Source organism: Prunus persica, chromosome G4 (assembly GCF_000346465.2).
Source record: "Prunus persica cultivar Lovell chromosome G4, Prunus_persica_NCBIv2, whole genome shotgun sequence".
NCBI lineage: Eukaryota > Viridiplantae > Streptophyta > Magnoliopsida > Rosales > Rosaceae > Prunus > Prunus persica.
In genome coordinates this window covers 17256793-17278136 of record NC_034012.1, presented here as the reverse complement: position 1 = coordinate 17278136, position 21344 = coordinate 17256793, and the positions used below count along the sequence as shown (strand labels likewise).

Sequence of the window (21344 nt, the reverse complement as noted above, 5' to 3'; positions counted from 1 at the left end):
AAACCACGTCGGTGTTAATAAATTGTAGACGTTGTAAATTGTAATAGACTACTAAGTCGTTAAAATGACGTCGTTAAAATGAGAAACCATGGCGGCTATTTAACTATACGACGTAAAATATATATTCCACGACTTAACCGCTGTCGTTACATAAACGTCGTCGATGATACCCTGAACCCTTAAGAAATTGAAGATGCTGTAAACCATAAACGACTCAATTGTTCAAAGAACGTCGTCTAACTATATTTTTACGTCGTATTTGTTTAAAACACGAAACAACAAAATACGAAGGTTTTTGACTTTATTAGGTCGTTGGAAAAGTATTACACGTCGGTTAAGCGATTTGTATGTTTGTTTTTTTTTTAATTTAAGAAAACCTCAACAAATTTTTACATTACATATTATAGAGAAAATTTGTACATTATACATAAATATCAAGTGTTCAATAATTGCCCTGTTTAATAATTTGGAAAACAAACTCTGCCCATTCATTCCGGACTTCATCAATGGCTTCTTGGGGGTATGAAGCTTCCTTGTTTCCCTTGGCATACTGCATAAACAATGACTATTAGGGTTTATAAATAAAAAGAAATTCAATCACAGACGACGATATTTTTCATAACCGACGTAGTATATCCATTCAACGACGTTAATTTTACATGACCGTCGTTGATAATACAAAAAACGACGTGAAATGTATGAAGGTAATTTCTTCTTACCTTATTCTCAAACCCCAAGGAAGGATCCATGATGATGTCCCTCATGAAGCGCATCACATAATACCCGCATTCGACATTGCTGGGTTGCTTTGGTGTGCCTGAGAGAGTTTTCCAAATTACATTTTTACGTCCTGCTCGGGCTATGTGGGTATTATATATTTTTAAAGCACTGTTCACGATGTTTTTGGCCTCTTCATCGACCACACGATTTCCTGGCAGAGGATCCAGAAAATAGACGGTTTCTCTCTTTGCTCTTACAATCAGCAAAATCCAATGACGGCTGCACAAAATTAATATAAAAACGACGGTTATTTACAAAAACGACGTATTATAGTATTTCACACGATGAAATAAAGTAGATAACGACGACATTATATATTTATCACGACGATAAATAAATACCGACGTGGTTAGTAGTTTCAAACGACTAAATAAAATAAAACACCGACGTGGTTAGTTTATAAGCTGTCATTTATTGAAAATCATAAAAACAAAATCCTAAGGAGACTAACCCTGGATTGTAAGGCATCATGAAAATCTGTTCACCGTCTGTCTTCTGAAGTCGAGCTGCTACCAGTCGTGATCTTTCAGTTATTGTGCCAGAGTTGGCACTAACTGTAGCAGGGTCGATAAAGCCAACCATGCTGCACATATTGGCTTGTTTCAAAACATCGTGTAAGTACCTAAATACATAAAATAATATAAACAAGTCAGCACAAAAAAACACGACGGTTATGTATAAAAAAACGACGTATTATAATATTTCACACGACGTACTGAAATAGATGAGGACGTTATAATATATTTATCACGACGGTAGTTAGTTAAGACGACGTGGTTAGTTAGTTAAGACGACGCAATATATAAACTAACGAGGTATTATTTTAGAAGTACAAACCTCATATATACAGCCAATACAGTAGCTCCAATTTCTTCCATGCCTACAAATTGTGTAATATCTTCAGGCAGGAGGAAGGTATCGCGCTCACCACCAAACACCTCCTTATCAATTGTAAATTGGAGTGTCTTATCCTCAGGCAGGAGTGTCGTTTCCACAAAACGACAAAGGGTTTTTAAAGAAGATGGCGCCTCCATATTTGAATAATCACCAACTTCAATAACCTGTTTAAAGAAATAAAAAAAATGACGTGGTAATTCAATAAAGACGACGGTTTAAGGAATAAAACGTCGTCTTAAAAGTATTTAAACGACGGTGAAAAAACTGTCATGGTAATTCAATAAAGACGACGGTTTTATGAATAAAGCGTCGTCTGAAACCATTTAAACGACGGTGCAAAAACCGTCGTTTAAATATTTTATTACGTCTTAAAAAAATTCCGCCGTCTAAGTTGTAAACAAACGACGGATTAAATAAAAATATCGACGTCTGAAATTTTGAAAAACAAATAAAAAAGGCAAAGTTATGTGAACATACCTTGTCGTCATGCTTTTCTTCATCTTCTTTCTCCTTTTCTTTTTCCTTCTCTTCATCTCTTTTTTCTTCTTCCTTCTCTTCATCTGGCTGATGTTTCCCCATTTTGGCAGTATCATCCTCCAAATGTAGGGATCTCACATCACCTCCAGAGCAGCTAGCTTTGTCAGACATTGGATTTTTGGGGCTTTGGCTAATTCTTGGTTTAAGCATGCTTGGATCAAAATTGGGAATTAATTGGGAAAGCTGACTCAGGAAATGCTCCCTCTCAGCCTCTACCAATTGTTTTGTCCTAGCCTCCATCCTTAAGGCCTCTTCCCTTGCCTTAGCCTCCATCTTTTTAGTCTCTTCTTGAAGGAGAACTCTTAAACTGTCCTTCAAACGGTCGTCAAAGCTCACCCTCTGTGGTTTGGGCAAATTGAAATATTGCCTTGGGGAAACACCAGCACCAACTCCCCTCACTCTGCCTGGATGCTCGGGGCCCAAAGCCATGGTCAGCACATCATTGCTGCCATCTACTCTGACTTTGCCTTCCGAGACTTGTTTCTGCAATTCATCCTAAAAAAAGATAAACAAAAAAACACACGACGGTTATTTATGTACAAACGACGTATTATATAATTTCACACGACGCAATAACGTATAAATCGACGTTATTATAACTTATCACGACGGTAGTTATACCGACGTGGTTATTTTTTTAAAACGACGAAATGAATAAACAACCGACGTCTTATGCTATAATTAAAGAAAACAGAGTAGTGATTCCTATTTAGACCGTTAACGACGTTTTTAAAAAAGTTTCGACGTGGTAATATCATTCACACGACGCGAAAATGAACCACCGACGTCTTATGCTATAATTACAGAAAACATAGTAGTGATTCCTATTTAGACCTTTAACGACGTTTTTAAAAACTTTTCGACGTGGTAATATCATTCACACGACGAAAAATATAACATACGACGTAATAAGAATAATTCACAGTTTAATAAAAATTTAAAACAGAGTGATAGTAGGCTTACAATTAATTTTGCTTTCTCTGCCACCTTTGGATCAGGGATGTTACCATGTTTGTCCTGTCTAGCTCTCTTCCATAAGGTAGATCGATCAATTTCTACCCCAGGCATGGTTTCCTCCAATTGATCCTCCAATCCAGCATATCCTTTTCGAGACAATCGATGATTGTACTCGAGTTTCTCCCTAATCTGTGCATGTTGAGAATGCACAGACTCAAAATCTTTGGATAGCCTTGAAGCTACAAAGGCATCCCATTGTGCTTTCTCTATGAATTTATATGTTTCAGGGGGTTGGCTTAATTTCTCCCTGTCATTGGTGTATGGAAGGATATAATGCCTCGTTAGTGTAGACTTGAAATCCTTCCATTTCTTGGCAGCAGAAGCTAAAACAGAGGTCTTGCCCCCTTGGCCTACGACAAAAGCCATGTCAACTGCTTCCCAAATCTGCTCCTTTATATCCTTAGGGATTTGGGACCATTTCTTGTCCACAAGTGGGATCCTGGAGCGTGCCAACACACCAATATACGACTGCATCTCAATATGTGCTTGGCCAACACCTTTCCCCCTTTTATTGTACTCAACAATTGGCCTCAGTTTCTGAAGCTTTCTCTTCACAACACGAGGCATTGTGCTCATACCTCGACCAGTCTTTGAATCATCAGAGATTGTTGTCTGGCTGGTTGGTTCTGTCTCAGCAGATGATAAAGCAAACTTCATCTTCTTCGAAGACTTCATCTCCTTCGAAGACTTGTCTTGAGGAGCTACCATTCCAAGCTTCTTGGAGCCAGAATCCTTAGTTTGTTGTTGAGAAACCATTTTAACAGACAAAACTGCAAGTGAAAATATTTCAGGAAAACATTAAGAACACAAACGACGATATTAAAAAAATACGACGTATGATATGATTTTAGACGACGCAATGAAATAATCTCAGACGTAATAAATGTTTAAAACCATTATTTATATAACGTCGTGGTATATATGTTCACACGACGTCAATAGTAATACACCGTCGTGGTAAAACTATTATTTATATAACGTCGTGGTATTTATGTTCATACGACGTCAATAGTAATACACCGTCGTGGTATTAACATTCACACGACGTAAAACAATAAGATATTTTGTCGTCTATATTAGATACCAACCCTAGTTTCTTTTTCTTTATATTTTATCAAATAAGGGAAAAACAAAAACCATTGTTCAGAGAAATCAAACCTGCAATTAAACAAGCATATAAAAAAAGACTATTATTTTAAAAACAACTTTGTCAATTTTCAGATGACGCTAGAACAACTGACGAACCGTCGTGGTCTACCGTCGTCTTATTTAGTTGAGGTAGTTGTCTTCAAAGTTGGAAACTTTCCCTCTTTGTCTGTATATTTTATCAAACTTGGAAAGAAGTAAAATGATTTTGGCCAGAAAAAAGGTAAAAAGATTTTTCAAACAAAAAACGTATGAGCATGCAAAACAGTAACCAAAATAGTGAAAATGAAAGCTTACCTTTTGCGTGCAATGAAAGCAAGAGGAAGATGATCGATGTTTAAGTTCAGAGACGACGAAGAAGACGAGAGGAAGACGATGAGAAACTCTGACAATGCTCTGACAAGGAAAAAAGACGAAAAGGTTTCTCTGGAGATTGAAATTTTTAATCGGGTTTGGAAACAGTGCATGTGTAAGTCGAAAAGTTGCTTACATATAAAACCATTTCAAAAAAATAATACGGCGGTTACATTTAACTACGTCGTTTTTAACTAACACGACGCAATATTTTTCGTTCGACGTGGAATCATTTCATTTAACGTCGTTAGGTTTAATATAACCGACGTGGATTTTAATTTTTAAATTATGAATAGAATTTTTTTTCCCGTGACCTTTCAGTTTATTTTTCAATTACAGTGCGTTATAAATAGAGTTTTTTTTCCGGAGGAAATTTAAAACGAAGGAAATTAATATTCTGCAATATGTAAAGTTTCTTTTTTGGATGACAGATTTAAATAAAATAAGAATATAAAAACAACGAATGTGTAAGTCAAGTAGACGAAAAGTTGCTTACATATAAAACCATTTCAAAAAAATAATACGGCGGTTACATATAACTACGACGTATAAAGTACAAAATACGATGGTAAATTTAACTTCGGACGTGGTAAATAAATACGACAGTAGTGTTGTAGGTACCGTCGTAGTAAACTCAAAAATTAAAGTACATAAGTAATAACTCGCGTCATGGTAGATTATTTAAGACGTCGTGATTATTAATGTACCGACGTGGAGTTCTGTAATATACGTCATTAATACCGACGTTGATTTTACAATTTAAACGGCGGTTTTTTGGTAAGGACCGCCGTTGGTTTTAAAAATTTATTCTATAAATTTGTCGCTTTCATTCATTTTCGCGGTTTACATTTAGGGTTCCAAGTTCTTCCTCTCTCAGAGACACTGTCTCTCACATCTCAAAGACAATAATTTGGATGTCTTTCTCAAAGAGAAATTGAGCTTACATTTAGGCTAGTTGACAAGAAGAAGCTTGTCAACTAGCCTTCTCACTTCCTTGATCAAGCCTGATAGGACACTTAGTGCTTCTGAATACTCCTTGCTTTCCATCAAAAGAGATGCAAGCCTGGCCTCCACTCGCTGTCGAAGAAAAGTTCGCTTCTCAGGGAAATCTGAAGATCAGATGTGCCTGATCCTCTGCTTGATTTTTTTGACTAAGAAGATCCGTCAGATTTGTGATAGCCTCTTCCTTTATCCGTAGAGCTTCAGAAGAAGAAGATGGGTTTCAAGAATGCGATAAAGAATAGAAATGGCTTCAGATGGCCTCTAAAGCATGAGCAATCGAATCAGTAGTTGCTGGGAGATATGATGAAGACATTGTCAATGCTTTTCTCGTCGTCTATATTAAGGTAAGATGGCGGTAGATTTATAATTACCGACGTAGATTATTTTGTTAAACGTCGTTAAGTGTAATACAACCGACGTGGATTTTATTTTTAAATTATAAATAGAGTTTTTTTTCCAGAATTCTTTCAGTTTTAGTTTTCAATTACAAAGCGTGATAAATAGATTTTTCTTTCCCGAGGAAATTTAAAATGAGAGAAATTAATGTTCTAGAATTTGTAAACTAACACGACGCAATATTACTAACCCGAGGAAATTATAAATAGATTTTGCTTTCCTGAAGAAATTTTAAATTAATTCAGTTTGAAACAAAACGACGGTTTTTTGTTATGCCGTCGTTTTTAACTAACACGACAGATTTAAATAAAATAAGAATATAAAAACAACGACTGTTTTTGTACTACTGTCGTCGTTTTTCGTCGTCTTAAGTAAGACTAAGACGACGTAATATATTTGTTGAGCGACGTTGATTTGTTTTTAAACGTCGTTAGGTATAATATAACCGTCGTTGAAAATTGTCTCTCTGATTGCAAATTTGCAACGACGTTGATCAACTTCCAAAAAATTGTCTCTCTGATTGCAAATCTGTGTCATCTGTTAAGATTATTTTGTATTTTAAAGCCGTGGATTTGTTTGTAATTATACGGCGTCTTATACGAAAACCTCGTCGTGTTATTTTATGAGTAAAAACGGCGGCTTTTATTGAAATCGTCGTCTTTACTTTCTACGTCGGTCTATTCATAACTTCTGCCGTTCTTTGTTTGCTTTGATTTTACACTGCGGAAATCTGTTTCAAATAGACGTCGGTTGTTTAATTATGTACGTCGTTGTTTTTGAACAGCCATTTGAATCTCCATTTTTTAGTTGTCTAAGGTTGTATTACACGACGGTGTTTTTAGAACCGTCGTCTTTTTAAAAACCACGACGGTTTTCACTTAGACCGTCGTTGTTTTCTGGTCGTCTTTTTCACTTTTTGTAGGTGTGCAAGGATGCTAAAATTCTCTGGAAGCACAAATTGATCCACTCTGATTAGTATATCATCAACGATTCCAAATGGATATTTGATAGACCTATCAGCCAGTTGCAAGCTCACAAAAGTTGGTTTAATCTCTCCAATGCCAAGCTGCTGAAATACAGAATAAGGCATTAAGTTAATACTTGCACCCAAATCAATTAAAGCCTTTTCAATATGTGAATTTTCAATAATCCAAGAAATTGTAAAACTCCCTGGATCCTTAAGTTTTGGTGGTAATTTCTTAAGGAGAACTGCACTGCATTACTCAAACAATATCACTTTCTCATGTGTAGCAAATTTTCGCTTGTTTGTGCAAACATCCTTGTGGAACTTAGCATAAGCTGAGATTTGCTTCACTGCATCCAACAATGGAATATTTATTTGAACCTTTCTAAACAATTCCAGAATATCCAGTGTTTGTTGATATCTCTTGTGCTTTTGTAGTCTTTGAGGAAAAGGAACAAGAGGCACATATATTCACTCCTTGAAAGAGGCAACCATTGTAGGTTCTTTGGTAAGCTTAATAGCTGTTGTAGGGACCTCTCTAACATTCGTTGTGGCAGGGATAGAGTGTGGCTGAAGTGCGGTGATTTCCTCCACCTCTAACTCAATTTCAACGGCTTGTTTTCCCTTTGTTTCAACCTCAGAAACATCTTCAGGTCTAGCCTCATAAGTTCGGCCACTCCTCAATGTTTTTATGGCCTTAATGTGCTCCTAGCCTCTTGGATTTACTTTAGGTTAGCTAGGTAACTTTCCTTTCTCCCCCTCATTGACTATGTTTGCAATCTGGCTTACTTGGACTTCCAATTTCGGAATTGCAGCATGACAATTTTGATAACCAGGTTGAAGGTTATTGTTTATTTGTTGTTGAGTCTGAATAAACTGAGTCATAATCTTCATCAAAGTTGGTTATCCTGGTTTATTCGGATTGGCAGGTTTCTGTTGAGGATAAATGCGCTGCTCAGATGGATTGTTGTTGATCCATGAGAAGTTGGGGTGCTTCTTCCATCTTGAGTTATATGTTTTGGAGTAGGGATCATGTCGTGGCTTTTGAAAGGAATTTATTTGATTAGCCTACTATAAGGGCTTTTCGTTCCAGCAGTTACTGATGGGTCTGGGTTGCTGTAAAGAGCAAATGAGTGAAAAATCTCCCTATTTCTGAGTTCAAGAATCAGACCCCAAGAGTGTTTCGAAAGGGTAGTTGAGCTTTAGGAAACACCTGGGTCTTCTTCACCAATGAAACCAATAGTTGCTTATAGATAAATATTATGGCTTAGCATGAGAAGCTTGTGGCATGGAAGCTAAGCATTCATGAGTTTAGCATGAGAAAAAGAGAGAGAGAGAGAGAGAGAGAGAGAGAGAGAGAGAGAGAGAGAGAGAGACCAGATTTTCTACGAGAAACAGAGGTTTAAAGCAAAGGATTTCGTGAGAATTTGCTGAGGAGAGAGAGACATAGATTAGGGTGGAAGAATGGGTGCTTTGGGTAATTTTTCGGCAGCTTGATGAAGGGTTCGTCAGGCTCTAGGATGGCTTGCCAGAGGAGAAAATGGGAGGAGATGGAGGAATAGGGCTCGAAATTGCAAAGGTTTTAGGGATGAGAGATGAAGCTTGCTCTCTAGATGTGGGTTGAGATGATGGGTAGGAAATGCCTATTTTTATAGGCGCTGGAAGCTTCTTCTTTCCAAGAAACCCTAGATGGTTCCTCCCCAATCTGCCAAGTCTTTCCCTCCCTTTCTCTTCTCTTCCTTTGATTCATCCTTATTTTGTGAAATCTTCTTTAGTCCAAGCACTTAAAGACAAGATTTTTGGAGGCTCTAGAGCCTTCCCGCAGTTGTTCCAATGGCAATCTCCTATCTTTGGTTACCATATCTCTTTCTTTCCTCCGCTGTTCATGGTAAGAGCTAGTAGGAGAAAGAGATGGGTAACAACGTTGGTCTGAAGAGTGCTGAGCACGCTAATATCCTTTGGTTCTTCGAGTGGTTTGCCTTTGGTTTGTCTTTTGGCCATGTGTTGGAGACTCCCAGTAACCCGCATAGAGTAACCCTTGGCTTTTGTCATGGTTTTGTATCCAGCCATGTGCTGGAGACTTTCAGATATTTTGTTGGTCATTTGGGCCTTCCTAAGGTGATGGGTTAGTCTACTAAAGGAATGAGCCAACTTCCTAAAGTGATGGGCTATTTTTATTAAGGTGATGGGCCAACATTTTCTCTTCTTTATGCTTACCCAAATATTTGGGCTCAAGAAATGGGCTCTAGTTTGGGGCTCCCAAGCAGCCCAAAACTTCCATTTCTCGGCTTATCAATGGGCCTCATGAATGCTCGTAACCGTCTATACCACAACCCACTCAGCAAGCCCCGGGAATTTACGTGGCTTGGGCCCACTTAAGCTTGTAGCGTGGTTAGGTGTAAAATAAAGAGTTTTCCGCTTGGCATGGCATGTTGATTGGCGTGCTCGTGCTCAAATTTCATTGTTTTGTAAAGGGCTATGGTCGAGTCAAAACGACGCTTGGCAGGATAATTAGCATGGGTTCATAGAGCTGGTAAATTTTACAAGCTCGTTACGACTTTTGGCATGATGAGTTATATATTTGCTTGGCGTGGCACGTGGATCATGACTCGTGCGAGAGCATACAACAAACTCTCGCGTACCCAAATCGGGTTTCTTTTCAGTAAGGTGTCATACTGGGCCGGGAATATGTTTGAGCCCAACTTTGGATTTTTTGGGCCCCAATACCTGCTCCTGGGTAAGATCACTCAAAGGGCAACTATTAGTTGGATAAGAATTATTAGAGCAAATAGCACACATAGAGGAAAGAGAAACAAATATGATCATTGACTGCATGAAATTTTCAAGCTTCTTTTCCAAGTTGGATACTTGAGATGCTGAAGCAACTCCATGATTTGTATTGACACTGTGCACACTAGTCTTCCTTGTGAATATGTTATCTCCCCATTACATAGAGTTGGCAGCAACTCTATCAAAAGTTTTGAAACACTCCTCAGGAAATGTGATACATGAAGGCTCTTCTAAGATTGTGGGCTATGAATACTCCTTCATGGGCTTAGTGTTGGCTGCCATTGACTCTGTGTTAGACTCTAAATCAGTAGCAAACGCTCGTTGGTTGATGCGGCAGAGCTCTCGGAATGTTTTTTCTATCTCAGGATCAAGGGGCACTAATTCTTGACCATGGGGATCATGTGCTGACCATCATCAACTAACACACACAGAGCACACAAATATTTGAGAGCAACCTACAGACAATGAACCAAAAGAGATAGTTAATAATAGGTGGTGTTGGAAAACAAAGAAACAAATAATCAAAGAAAATAAATCAAAGAAATATAATAAAGTAAAATGATAACACAAAGATTAAAGGGACGACAAGTTACTGAAATATAGACCAAAGTAAAGCTAAAATTACACAACACAAAGAATTAAACTCAGTCCCTGGCAATGGCTCCAAAAACTTGATGTATAATTATACTACCTAAAAATGAGATAGTTAAATTCAAGAAATAAACTTGCAAGCACACAAGGTTAATGCAACATAGCCAAGGCAAGTACAAGGTCGTTCCCATAGAGATTGAATTAATTCTCAAATTGTTGTGAATTATAAACTAATTTATATCCTAAATTACTCTAGACACCCTAACTAATAAACTTAAAACTTAATAAAGAAGTTATGAAAGTTAATTTTGAAAGATTTTCTTTAAATCCTAAATTACTATAGGCACATTAAAGTTTCATATTGTATTTGGACGCAAGCTTCTCCACCATGTGTTAGGCTTGCTTTGTACTTCTTGCCCTTGGGGCTTCGTTCTTTAATCTAATTTCCTTTTCAAAAAGAAAAAACGTGACAGAATCAGGTATGATGACTGCTACGTAGTTTGTAATTGTTTAGAATGTTCGATCCTTAGGTGGGTTTTAAAGGGATATACGTATGAAGGTAAAGATCACAGAATATGTGATTGTTTTCCAATGCAGTACGTTGCAAGACCAAAATTACATAAATACATGAGAGTTTTATAAGAAGTATAAGTGGGAAATTTGCATAAATACCATATGAATTTTCAGGCATGTGCGTCATTATCACCTGAACTTTTAATTTTTATTTTTAACCACTTGAACTTTGTAAAGTGTTGCAATCCACCACCTATGTCTAACTCCATTAAAGTTTCAGTTAAATTTAAGGGTATTTTTGTCAATTAACTATAACTAAGAATAATTATATAAAAAAACAGAATTAAAAATACAAAAAAAATAAAGCTAACCTCCATATCTGGTCCATTGATTTTGTTGCCATCCTGAATTTCTTTTCCTTTTTTTTTTTTTTGGCCAAAGCCTTCCTGCATTCATTTCATGGCTTGCACTATTTGTTCAAAGGCTTGTCCTTCATTTCAATGGAAGTTTGCATATAAAAAAATAAAAATAAAAATTCAAATCACAATTACTCTCTCACCCTCAATCCAGCAAATTCAAAAAATTTAACATCAAAGCTAGAATTTAAATTTTGTAACTTCATCACGGATTTTGGGAAGGAATCAATTGCATTCCTAGTATATATAAATATCCCAAAAAGGTCCTAAACATCTGTAATTGACAAACAAGTTCTAGGAACCTCTAAATTCAAGTACCAAAACACCAGTGCAGTCTTTATACAGGACATGAGATGCCAAGAGATAGAGATGAATATAGAGTATGGTGTGTGCAGAGGGTGGGTTTTGGGAGGGTGAGTTTTTTTGGCGTGGAGCGAATTGATGTTGGAAAAGTAAGGGTAGGGTGAAGGCGCTGTAATTAGGTTAACTTTTATTATTTATTTTTTAAATCCGTTATTTTATATAATTATTTTTTGTTATAGTTAATTGACAAAAATACCCTTAAACTTAACAGAAATTTTAACGGAGTTAGACGTAGGTGGTGGATTATAACACTTTACAAAGTTCATGTGGTTAAAAATAAAAATTAAAAGTTTAGGTGGTAATGACGCACATACCTAAAAGTTCAGGTGGTAGTTATGCAAATTTCCCTAAAATAAAATAGTCATGAGTTCCACAAGCTTTTGATTCAATTTTTAGTGTCTTCTAAATTGGATAATAAATTAATCACGCGTGTCTTGATGGTTATTATTATCGTTCGGTCCTATACATATCAAACTGATTATGTGATCGTTACGTTTGAAAACCAAAATCACAGATATATACATGAGCGTTTTACAAAAATCAAAGAAATATATAGAATTTTTCAGGGAAATACGTTGCAAGACCAAGAAATATATGGAAGTTTTTGGGATCTCTACATTGTGTTCTTATATGATTCACCAACAGTGCAAGCGTTTTTACTGAAATTGGCTCTAGACCTTTGCTATTGTTAAATTGTGATGAAAGAAATTGACGACTGTAGTGTCTTTTGTTTTTAATGGTCGTAATCAAGGAATTCATTCAAAACGAAACAGGAAGGAACAACATTCAGACTACAAAAAGCCAACGAAAGCAAACCAAAAAGGAGAAAGAGAAGCTACAAGCCAATTCCAAGCAGGAAGAGACCCAGGATTTCAAATCAAAGTGGACTAGATTTACCTTACATACAAGCCTTGAAGAGAAAAACATAATCAATAGGATTGACGTGTACAGATTTCCAATTTTTTTAAAAACATAAAACCCATATTAATTAACCAAAACAAAAACTAACACTAACCAACAAAAGAAATAAACTCATACTAATTAAACAATTGCAAATGTAGAAGCTATTTTTTTCTTTCCAAAAATGTAGAAATTTTTAGGATTAAGGCTTTATGGCGTAAAAAATGAATGATTATAATTAAAAATATATTGGAATTTTATGGGACTATAAGGGGCTGACCTACTTAAAAAAAACATGTACAATCAAATGTTTTAACCAAGCCAAAAAAAAATATATTACATAAATTTTTTTAAATAAAAAATTATAAATTCCTAATTGATACTTCATACACTCTAAAAAGTCCCTAAATTTGAACATCAACAAATTAAGATAATAAAAAAGAAGATTAATTTGGTTTGCTTAATTAAGCATTGAAGGGCATGGTTGATTGGCGTGTAGCAGGGATGTTGGCTCTTTCTTCATTTTTTTTTCTCTGCGTGCATTAACGAAGGGATGTTTTCTGCGCAAGAGGGTGTGTGGGGTTTCCTTGAGTGGGCAAGGAGTATTACTATAGGCTAAAACAAATTAAGACACCTGGGCTATAGCCCAGGTTAGCCTGGGAATGGATCCGTCCCTGATTCCAAGGCCTAGCAAGAATACTTTCCCCCTACAGTTCACACGACCCATTATGGTGGCGGTCCTAAGGTTTTGGAGGCCCTAATTACCAAAATATGGTCTCCTACTCTCTATGTATATTTATGCAATTTTTTTTTATTTCAATAAGTTTAAAAAATAATTATATGAACTCAAAGTCAAAATTGTAACCTAAAAAGAATCAAACAAAATGTAATTCACATCACTTTATAAAATGCATCAAAACATCACTTGTCTTGCATTTTTTGATGCCAAAGTATGAATTAACTTTGCATAATCAAGTTTTTCTACCATACTTTTTCAATAGAAAATATAAGCAATAGTCTTGTGGGTTTTTACGTTCTTGTTCTTCCTCGAAGATCACTTCCTCTTGCAGTAGATATTCAATAATAAACTGGTTTTTTTTATATATTTTGTTGAGTAGAGCAAATTTTCCTATATGCTACTAGGTTTTTTTGTTTTTGCTAGGATATATGCTAGTAGGTTACCTTATTCAACTAGGTTAACTTATTAAACTAGTTTAACTTTTAGAAAATAATTGGTCCCTTATTAAATTTCCATTTTTTAGTTTTAGAGTAAATAATTGGGCTTTTTTTTAATGGTACTTGGGCTTAATATAAAATTAATATAGTACAATTTTTAAAGTAACATACGTATGGTAGTTGGTCCTGTTTATTGTAGTGGTCTTTTGTTTGGTTATGTTTTGGACTATTCTGTTAGTCAGTGATCTAAGTGGTACTCTTTTTTACTCTAGGGTTTTTCCCATGTGATTTTCCTAGGAAAGTTTTAACGAGGTCACTGTTCTCATTCTAATATTTGTATAAATCTATTGAATTATGAATGAAATCCCTTTTCCTCTATAAATAAAAAAAAGTTGACTAAGTAGGAAAGAAAAAATAGGCACGAACTGAAGAGTGGGAGTGGGCATCTAGAGCCAAAAATCGGAACACCAAGCCGCACCAGATGGGAAAAAATCCGTGTTGACTAAAAAGTCAACAAACCGTACCGAATTGGTTCAAACCGGTTTCCAAGCCCAACTTCAAAGCATCTTTCTTTTCTATGCCCAACCATCTCTCTTTGCATGGAATTAGATTTTTGTGAACCAAAAAATAAAATTTTAGTTGGAATTTGTAAAATAAATATAAAAAAATCAAGTTTGAAATAAAAAAAAGCCGAAAACTGCACCTGAATTAGTTTTAACTGAACCGGCCAGTTTCATAATTTTTTTTCACCAAAACTAGACCAAATCACACCGATTAAATAGTACCAATTTCAATTCCAATGTAAGATGGAAACTGAATTGGACAGGACCGCACCACCCCTACTGAAAAGAACTGGCAGGGCCACAGCTGCGAGATGGAGTTTCTAGCTCCAACAAATATCCAGTTTGCATACATTTTAGTAGTATAAATATTTTTGTTTTTGGGACATGTGCTACTCTTTCTAATTGGCTGGGCCTTTACTCGACTGCCCCCATGCCCTTCAATCTGACCCAGCCCTCCAATATCGACTTCTCTCACTCTAATTTAATTTATTTAGTTATTTTTATTTTGTCAATTTTATTTAGTTAATTTATTAGTTAATGTTTTGTTTATTTAGTTTAGTTTGTTTATTTAACATAAAATGATTATAAAAAAAAGTACTTCACACAAGACAAAATGTTAAAATAGTTCAGTCCTTAAAAAATTAGACAAACATGTCCAGTCATTGTCCGACAATGATATGAAATAACTCTTATGTTATTGTCGGATAGTGACACGAGAGTTGTTCAATGTCACTCTCAATGAGTGATATAAAAGTTATTTCATGTCAATGTCGGATAGTGACTGGACTGGGTTGTCTAATTTTTTAGGGATTGGACAATTTTGTCTTAATGCCCTCCTATTTATCCTTATATGGTAAAGTCCCTTTATTTAATTCGTTTAGTTAGTGTTTTAGTTTCACTAAGTAGTTTTAATTCTTCCGAAAATAGCTACTTTTTAAATGATTAACTTCATTAATTCATAATAGTTGATGACTCGCGTTTATTAGGAATTCCTCGTTGAAGACCAACAATTGTAATGATCTATATCAATCACGATGAAATTTCAAAGATTATCCGGGCCTGTCAGCCAAGGTTATAGACTCGTTGAATACATCAATGTAATGCATATGCGTCCTAGAACATCTAAGGGAAACTAACTCCACCATTAAATGCACATTTTCATGACCATTTTGTCCAAATTAACAATTTGGAACTACAATATATAGTAGCAGAGGCGGCCTTAGGCCAGGACTACAGCTCGGGGCCCACAGCTGAGGGGGGCCCAAATATTTTTTTTTAAACCTATGTATATATGTGTATAAAAAATAAATAAATATTAAAACAAAAGAAGTTGCCGCCTGTACCTGTCAATGAAAAGGGAAGCCAATCAGTCCAATCAGTCTTTATATACTCAATATCAAGAAGAACGTATTGAGTAAGGAAGTCCCTTATTAATTATATAATATAATATAAAACAAATCAACAAATATGGAGAATCAAAACAGATTCTTAGCCACAAAAAGAAGGAAAAACCCTTCGACCTTCTTAGTTCATGACGCAAAGCAAGCAAATTTTTTTTTTTTGGTGGTGATTCTCCTCTTCTCCAACAGAGTTGGAAAATAAATCATCCACAAGCTAGACCAATGCCTTTCTTTGAAGGTAATTTTTTTTTTCTTCAGATACATATAGAATCTAGATGTATAAATTTTGTAAATTGTAATACATATCTTTGTTAACTTTTTCTTATTTATTATTTGATTCAACAGAAAACTTGGCTGGGATTCGTGTTCTTTATAATTTGAAGTTTCAAGTGGAAGAAAATATGCTCAAATCCAGGTTTTATTGTTCTTTGTTAATTATTTTTATTATTTTTTATTGTGTTGTGTTTATTATAAAAATTAACAAAATATTTCCTAAGAAACAACTTTCCGGAAATCTCAAGAGACAAATAAAGAAAAAAGAAGAAGAAATTGTTCAAAGTTTAAGAGGATCTTTGAATAAATATTTTGTTAAATAAACCAATGCTTCACTTGAAAATTTAGATGAAGATTTACCAAATGAATATGAACAACCAATTCAATTGGAAGAATTAGTAGAAAATGAGAATATGTAGTTTTCATTTTTTAATGCAATGTTTACAATCTGGGGTACTCTTTTTCCTTCGTTTGGGGTTTGTCCCATTGGGTTTTCCCAAAACAAGGTTTTAATGAGGCCCCAAAGTGTTCTTCCTTATCTTTTGTAAATTCTTATAATTTTAATAAAATTAATTAGTTGATAATTTATTTATTTTTGTTTAATTTGTATAAAGGGGCACACTTGAGAAAATTTGCCCTGGGCCTTAGAAAACCCAGGACCGGCTTTGTATAGTAGTAAATGCATCCTTTTTTAATTTAATTTGATTCATATTTCTAACATGGGTATAATTAAACAAAGTTTATTTTGCTTTCTTACACAAACCAACACATGAAAAATGAATCTTGAACCTTCCACTCCCAACAAATCCTTTCCGCGAACTAAAAAGGGCCTCACTTTAGACAAAGAAAGATGTTCTAATGTGCTTTTATTAGTATAAGTATTTTTCTTTTTTTGTTGAATATTATTCAACAACATTTCATCTTCTATTTAGGAAAATAAGTAGACACTCCTCACTGGAATTGTCGATAAAAAATACTATCTCCAAAACCCACATACAAATTTACACTGCAATGACCAATGTATTGATCTAAAAAATCTTCAAATAAAGAAATTTGAAAGAAAGAATTGAGAGGAAAGATTGAAAAAGCATGGTAAATGTTATCTTACATGGCATAGAATATTGTAATTTAGTGTATAATACAAAAATAAAAATTATCTTAAATATGAGTTAAAGAATGATTGGGTTTATGTTAAAATATAATAATTACATGGACATTTCTATTAGCAACTCCTATAACTTTTTCTGTGTTGGAGTGATAGTACATGGTATCTATTTTAGGCACTTCAACAGTGAAGAAGACAAAAAATAGCAGAGAAGTGAAAGCAGTCGGAGAAAGCTGGCAAGCACTCGCATCTCTCGAGCAACACAGACCACTAACCAGTCCATTGAAAATTGAACCATATTTGCAGAGATTCGCGTGACTCAATATAATGACCTTGAAGAAATCAAAGGCCACAACCCCTTCACAAACAGCACAATAACTTTGTTTGTTCACCACACCCATCTGCTTAAAAACTTGAAGAATTCCAAAAGATATTGTTGGGAAATTATCTTCGTCTCATACACCAAGTTGGGAAACTCCAACCAGAAAAGAAATTCAGGTAGTTTTATGTTGCAATACATGAATTCTTTTTCTTTAGTTTTTAACGCTTTCATGCTAGAAGGAAGTGAAAAATATTGATGTCGTGTTTCTTGCAGTTGAAGTGCACGGTATCAGTTTCAGTGGGTTAGCAGAAATTTAAGGGAAGGGTCAGATTTTGATTGATGATGTTAACCATTTGTAAGGGCTTTGCTCTTATATATGCAACCAACAACCTCCAACTTCCATTTCAAAAAGATATGTTGTTATTTATGGCATCAGGAGAGCGTTTTGGAATGGGCGGTTTCGGAAAACAAGAGGTATTATAAGTTTCAACCTTATGATTCTTTTTGTTTTGGTATTCAAATAATAAATAATTGTTATATGAATTTTTTAGTGAATATTGTTATCTATTTGCTAAGTATGAATTTATTATAGAAAATGGAATTTTGTTCCATTTTGTTTTATCTGTGCTTTCAGTTTTTTATTTTTTATTTTTTATCTGTTGAAAATTTGCACTTTCAAATTTTGGTTTCATGCATTCTGGAATCTGGATGACAATGAATGTTGAGTTTGATTTAAAAAATATACATATATATATATTTAAATGACCAGTTTTTGTTTTAGTTAATTTAGGGAATTCTTGTCCTTGGTCATGTGTGATGTGTGTGCATTAATTTTCTAAAAGTGTAGGATTAGGAGAACAGAAAGTGATTTAAAATTTTTTGTATTTAATTTTAGGGCTCTTTAGTTTTAACCCATAAAAAACTTAACTAATTTGGAAGAAAGATAATTAATTTTGCTTAATTAATATAAAACCAAAGCCACCTAATTTTACCAAAAGGACATCCAACAACCCTAAAATTACTACATGTGCCATTGTGCTTAACTGTCAAATACAGTTTATTTAATTATAAACCAAAACTTAAAACTGTCAAAACGACATAACATTCTCACAAAACACAACACAAAACGACACTACTCAAATTTAATCACTTCAAAAACTGGTTTCGCGCGACCTTTCATATCCCACTGCAAACCTACAAACTATTCTCCAAAAACGAAGCCGACGAGCAGCAACGGGGACGACTAGAAACGAAGACGACTAGCAATGACGACGAGCAACGACCACCGACGACGACCGAAGCTAAACCGTAAGAAAATGAATCAGTACTCTCTTCGAATTTAAGTTTTACACCGACGACGGTTTCAGTATTGTTTCTTCCTTTTGGTTTCTGGTTGTTTGTAGCAGATTTTGACCAGAAACTGCAATGCAGTTTCTGGTTCCACAATTCAATTTCAGAGTGCTTTTTGCTAAGGTTTATGAGAATGTTATAATTGCTCATGAAGTTAAATTTGTTTTGATATTAGTTTCAGTACTGTTTTTGCCTTTTGGTTTCTGGTTGTTTGTAGCAGATTTTGACCAGAAATTGCAATTGCAGTTTCTGGTTCCATAATTCAATTTCAGAAACTGTAATGCAGTTTCCGTTTCCTGCAATGCAATGTGTTATCTGCTTTACAGAAACAGAAACTGAAATGCAGTTTCCATTTCCTGCAATGTAGTGTGTTATCTGCTTTACAGAAATGGAAACTGCATTGCAGTTTCTGTTTTATCGAATGAAGTTTCTAATTAGTTTCCTTTCAATCTGCAGTTAACACAAGAGGCATCTCAACCCGATGCCACAAATCCAATTCCTGATCTCCCAAAAGGAACGAGCCTTCATGATTCAATACCTGTAGATCTGCAACAATCAAGTGATGAAAATGAAGGACAAAAAAAGCCAACAAAGAAAAAACTAGGATGGGGTCAGAGGAAGGTGTGGCAGAAAATTCCAAAGGCGGACAGGGAAAGAATTGAAAAACACTACTTAAGTACTCAACCTCGGTAATATCTCTATTCCAAAATAACAATTCTTTCATCTTTTAATTACAATTAAACTAAAACTAATCTTGTGAATTTCATGTATTCGAATCCGCAGTGATAACTTTTGGGCAGGACTCAATGATGAGAAAGTGACAAACCATGATCTCAAAGATATTGTATGGGACCTGGAACTGTCACAAAACGTAAGTATTTACCAATTCTATAACACACTGCACTGTATTTTTTATTTGTGCTACCTATATTACCCATTTATAATTCCATTTTTCTCCAATAAATGTGAAACAGGTTATTGAGGCCTATATCCAAATAGAGGAGGATAAAGTAGAGCCTATGCAGACAGAGAGTCCACAGTACATGTCCACATGGACTTGGGTAAGTATTATTTTGAAAATTCAAAATTGTTTAAACAGACAATGCACTGCAGTTTTCGAAAAATATATACTAACAAATTGCCATTCTATGATATCAGGCTTACATGCAAAGCTTCCAAGAGCCATCTTGGCACAGGTTCCTGTATGAACACTTACTTGAAAAACTCGGGAAATGCAGTGTTCTTTTCTTTTTGATTATTTCAAAAGAAGAGTTCCACTTCACACTTCTCACATTTCACAAAAATTAACGAAAGTGGAGACACTACAATCCACTTAGATCGTTGGGACGTAGAAAAGAAGAAAGGTACATTGACATTGCTCAAAACTTTGTAAGTGGAATGAAACTGTCTTAATTTCTCAGCACAAACAGGAACAGAAACTGCATTGCAGTTTCTGTATTATACATACTGCCTAATTTCTGACCAAAACTATAATATGCAATGCACTGATTACCATTTCTTTTTCTCTTTTTTTCTTCTTCTTTAAACAGGTTAATATTGTTGAAGGGTGGCTAGAATATATAAGACCTCAAGCACGAGTGTTCATAGAAACTAAAAAAAAACCAACACTTGTGAAGCAAAAGGAAGGGCCCCCGACACTTGTACAAAAAGATTTGACTCCAACTGAAGAACTCACTCTCAATTGGATTATGCAAAATCCATTGCAGTTTCCATTTGAGGATGACATGGAATGTGCTCAACAAAGTGTATCTTCGTAAGAATTGTGTCTACTCAACTATTCATTACAGTTTGAAATTATTCAAAAGCAAAAAAAATTAATCTTGTATTTCATTTGCAGATTGGATTGCGGCATGTTCGTCATGTTCTATATGGATAAAATAGCACAAGGACAGCCCATTCCAAAAAGTGTGGACAAGAAATTCATGAATGAATATCGAGCACAATATGTTACAAAACTCCTACACCACAAAAACTGTGTAATTAATCGTCTCTAGTGATTTGCCTTTCGTTAACTCAAGACAATATGTATCTTAATTCTTGTGGATGTTTGTAAATATTTCTAGTCATGGTATATGAGAACATATTTCCTATACATATAAACTGTAATATAATCTTGGAACAGGATGCAACAAAACGAAAAGGAAACAAACAAACTGCACTGAATTTTCTGGTCAAAAATACTGCAACAAATTAAAACTGCAGTGCAGTTTATATAAATAAATAAAAATAAAAAATCAGCTCAAAAAATGTGAAAAGAACCCAAAAGCCAAAGCCATAATCAAAGTACTAAAACTTTGTTCAAAACACATTTAAGTAGGTCAGCATTGAAATGTAGTTTCTGCTCATAATCTGCAACAAATAAACAAAAACTGCACTGCAGTTTCTGCAACAAAATCTGAAATAAACAGAAACTGCAATGCAGTTTCTGCAACAAAATCTGCTCAAAATATGAAAACAAGCATTGAATG

The 21344-nt window shown here is 34.9% G+C and overlaps 1 protein-coding gene across 1 annotated transcript; it reads left to right on the top strand.

Annotated features, from left to right (window-relative positions):
* On the top strand, positions 17558-21086 carry LOC109948876. Its single transcript, XM_020562660.1, has 8 exons — positions 17558-17681; positions 17779-17979; positions 19312-19544; positions 19639-19726; positions 19830-19916; positions 20014-20219; positions 20406-20629; positions 20714-21086. The coding sequence occupies exons 2-6, from the start codon at positions 17845-17847 to the stop codon at positions 20161-20163; spliced, it is 693 nt and encodes a 230-aa protein (XP_020418249.1). The 5' UTR covers positions 17558-17681; positions 17779-17844; the 3' UTR covers positions 20164-20219; positions 20406-20629; positions 20714-21086.

What these genes read in the sequence shown, in the direction of transcription:
- LOC109948876 (XM_020562660.1), top strand. Translation starts at nt 17,845, where the DNA reads ATGATGTTAACCATTTGTAAGGGCTTTGCTCTTATATATGCAACCAAC. An exon ending in GCGGTTTCGGAAAACAAGAG is followed by an intron (nt 17,980 to 19,311) that starts GTATTATAAGTT and finishes TTCAATCTGCAG; the next exon opens with TTAACACAAGAGGCATCTCA. An exon ending in ACCTGGAACTGTCACAAAAC is followed by an intron (nt 19,727 to 19,829) that starts GTAAGTATTTAC and finishes AATGTGAAACAG; the next exon opens with GTTATTGAGGCCTATATCCA.